Source organism: Coenobita brevimanus, chromosome 11 (genome assembly GCF_032717465.1).
Source record: "Coenobita brevimanus isolate Jiangsu-jjx chromosome 11, ASM3271746v2, whole genome shotgun sequence".
Taxonomy (NCBI): Eukaryota; Metazoa; Arthropoda; class Malacostraca; order Decapoda; family Coenobitidae; genus Coenobita; species Coenobita brevimanus.
In genome coordinates this window covers 8,025,673-8,029,095 of record NC_136964.1, presented here as the reverse complement: position 1 = coordinate 8,029,095, position 3,423 = coordinate 8,025,673, and the positions used below count along the sequence as shown (strand labels likewise).

General features: G+C 46.2%; 1 protein-coding gene across 1 annotated transcript in view; it reads right to left on the bottom strand.

Annotated features, from left to right (window-relative positions):
* Positions 1-2,227, bottom strand: part of LOC145410816 (organic cation transporter protein-like) — a 17,070-nt gene extending 14,843 nt beyond the window's left edge. The window contains exons 1-2 of the mRNA XM_080280938.1: positions 2,140-2,227; positions 1,192-1,297 (exon numbers count right to left, since the gene is read on the bottom strand). Of these exons, the coding sequence (XP_080137064.1) occupies positions 1,192-1,297; positions 2,140-2,227 (194 nt within the window). The remainder of the gene's footprint in view (positions 1-1,191; positions 1,298-2,139) is intronic.
* Between the last annotated feature and the right edge of the window lie 1,196 nt (positions 2,228-3,423).

The following is a 3,423-nucleotide window of genomic DNA, read 5'->3' as shown; positions in this document are numbered from 1 at the left end:
GCTTCAGCATTTCACCACATACTCCATCAATTTCTGGGGCTTTCCCCGATTTAACTTTCTTCATTGCTTCCACAACTTCTATCCTACTGATTTCTTCCTGTCTTCTCACCTCCCTCCTTCCAGCCATTCCCCAGCCACTTATACTCGCATCACTTCCATCCTCTATGTTCAACAATTCCTCAAAGTGTTCTCTCCATCTGCTCACTTTTTCTCCTTTCTCCACTAGTAATCTACCATTTTTATCTTTCACTCCCCTGTTAACTTCACTTCCACCCTGTCTTACTCTCTTCACCTCTTTCCAGAACATTTTCTTACAGTTCCTCCACTTTACACTCAAAGTCCTTCCAAATTCCTCATCCACTCTCTTCTTACTCTCTCTTACTAATCTTTTCACCTCTCTTTCTTTCTACATATAACTCTCTCTTCCGCCTCGCAACTTCTTCCACGCCCCTATTTCTCATCCATTCATTGTATGTTTTCTTCTCTTGTGCCACAGCCTGTCTCACCTCTTCATTCCACCATGCTGTTCCTTGCACCCCCCTCCGTCTTCTCTTCATCCCACACACCACATCACATGCTGCACATGTTTCTTCTGTAAATATCCTGCACACACCTTCCATATATATATATATATATATATATATATATATATATATATATATATATATATATATATATATATATATATATATATATATATAAATATATATATATATATATATATATATATATATATATATATATATATATATATATATATATATATATGAGCCTCTGTGGTACAGTGGTACAGTGTGCGTTTCATACACGGGTGAACCAGGGTTCGCGCCCCGCCAGGGTAATAAACTTTGGGAGTGTTCACCCGGCCACGTACTGCATTGGCGGACACAAGGGGTGCTGTGGTTGAACCAGTGTTGCATACTATAAGGTATGCTTGCGCCCAGTCGGCTTGCGCGGGCCGATTACACTTTGTACACAGACTACATACACATCCAAAGCCACTCCAACACTACAATTACACTTACAAGCACTTCTCACCCTACATACAATCTCTATTAGACAGCCTAAGCCACTTGGTAGAGATACATTGGCTGTATCGTCCCCACTTCGGTCGGGATAGGCCGGTCCTGCAGTGGACACTCAAACGGCTGATGATGATATATATAAACAGAGAGAGAGAGGGGCACTCACGCAGCGATGTCAGTAACGTTGTGGTGGGGGTTGGGGCGACAGGTGAAGTTGACGATGGGGGCGGCATAGACCCCACTAAAAGCCTGGGGGGGGATCAGCATATACCCTGGAGGGGGGAGAGAATAATAATAAAATAAATAAATAAATGGGGAAGCTGGGGAGGAAATAACTAAAAAAAATAACAAGGAGGAAGTTGGTATTTTTCCCAGATGCTCCCTAACACCATTTCCTAAGCGATTTATTTTGACTATTACTCCCACCCTACTGTTATTACCCCCACCCTACCAACCCACAAAGGACCCACCATGAAGAGGAACGGGGTAATCAAGAGGAACGGGGTAATCAAGAGGAACTGAGGTAATCAAGAGGAACGGGGTAATCAAGAGGAACTGAGGTAATCAAGAGGAACTGAGGTAATCAAGAGGAACGGGGTAATCAAGAGGAACTGAGTAATCAAGAGGAACGGGGTAATCAAGAGGAACGGGATAATCAAGAGGAACGGGGTAATCAAGAGGAACTGAGGTAATCAAGAGGACTAGGGTAATCAAGAGGAACGGGGTAATCAAGAGGAACGGGGGTAATCAAGAGGAACGGGGTAATCAAGAGGAACGGGGTAATCAAGAGGAACGGGGGTAATCAAGAGGAACGGGGTAATCAAGAGGAACGGGGTAATCAAGAGGAACTGAGGTAATCAAGAGGAACTGAGGTAATCAAGAGGAACAGAGGTAATCAAGAGGAACAGAGGTAATCAAGAGGAACGGGGTAATCAAGAGGAACGGGGTAATCAAGAGGAACTGAGGTAATCAAGAGGAACGGGGTAATCAAGAGGAACGGGGTAATCAAGAGGAACTGAGGTAATCAAGAGGAACGGGGTAATCAAGAGGAACCGGGTAATCAAGAGGAACCGGGTAATCAAGAGGAACGGGGTAATCAAGAGGAAATACTCACAATAGGCAGCTCCAACGAAGTGAAGAATATTCCACCATCCTGTTCCTAAATTCGTCAGCAATTCCTCAAACTTGCTGGCCTCTTTCATCCCGGTGGTTCAAGAGGAAGAGGAGGAGGAGGAGGAGGAGGAGGATCTGTGGGTAGAGAGAGGAGGTATCAGTGGGGTGTTGCGTGGGGAGAGGAGGAAGAGGAGGAGGAGGAGGAAGAGGAAAAGGAGGAGGATCTGTGGGTAGAAAGAGGAGGTATTGGTGGTGGTGTGTGGGGAGAAGAAGAGGAGGAGGAGGAGGAAGAGAAGGAAGAGGAGGGTGATCTGTGGGTAGAGAGAGGAGGTATTAATCGTGCTGAGTGGGGAGAAGAAGAGGAAGAGGAGGAGGAGGAGGAGGAAGAGAAGGAAGAGGAGGGTGATCTGTGGGTAGAAAGAGGAGGTATTGGTGGGGTGTTGCGTGGGGAGAGGAGGAGGAGGAGGAGGAGGAGGAGGAGGAGGAGAAGGAGGAAGAGGAGGTTGATCTGTAGGTAGTGAGAAGAGGTACTGATGGTGGTGTGTGGGGAGAGGAGGAGGAGGAGGAGGAGGAGAAGGAGGAAGAGGAAGTAATCTGTGGGTAGAGAGAGGAGGTATTAGTGGGGTGTTGCGTGGGGAGAGGAGGAGGAGGAGGAGGAAGTAATCTGAGGGTAGGAAGAGGGGTGGAGTTATTAGTGTTCATCTGACGGGGGAAGAGGAGGAGGAGGAGGAAGAGGAAGAGGAGGGGTAACCTGGCAGAAGGGAGAGGGAGAGAGAGAGAGAGAGAGAGAGAGAGAGAGAGAGAGAGAGAGAGAGAGAGAGAGAGAGAGAGAGAGAGAGAGAGAGAGAGAGAGTGTTTTCATCTGAGGGAACTGGGCTACATAAATACTGCCTAATTCAATGGCTGGAGTCGGTTAAGGAAGCTCCCAAACACCTTTTCATAAGTTATTTATTTTGCTTATTACTGACACCAAACTCTACATGGACCTGCTCTGACAAACCGGGCATCTATCTATCTATCTGTCTATCTATAGCCAGACGCCATAATCCCGTAAGGGGTGACTGTTTGTCTTTGAGTTAGTTGTTTTACGGGGAGGGGCACTAACCCTCCACCAACCCACTTGTTGACACGTAGGGAACACGTATGGGTTGGTTATATGGTTACCACCCAGCGTTGTAAATGGTTTCCTGGCTTACAGGAAACCATTAGGCTTGTCACTCAATGTAAAGCCACCTGAAAAGGAAAGAAGAGTAATAAAAAGTGACAGGAAAGATGGGAGAAATAG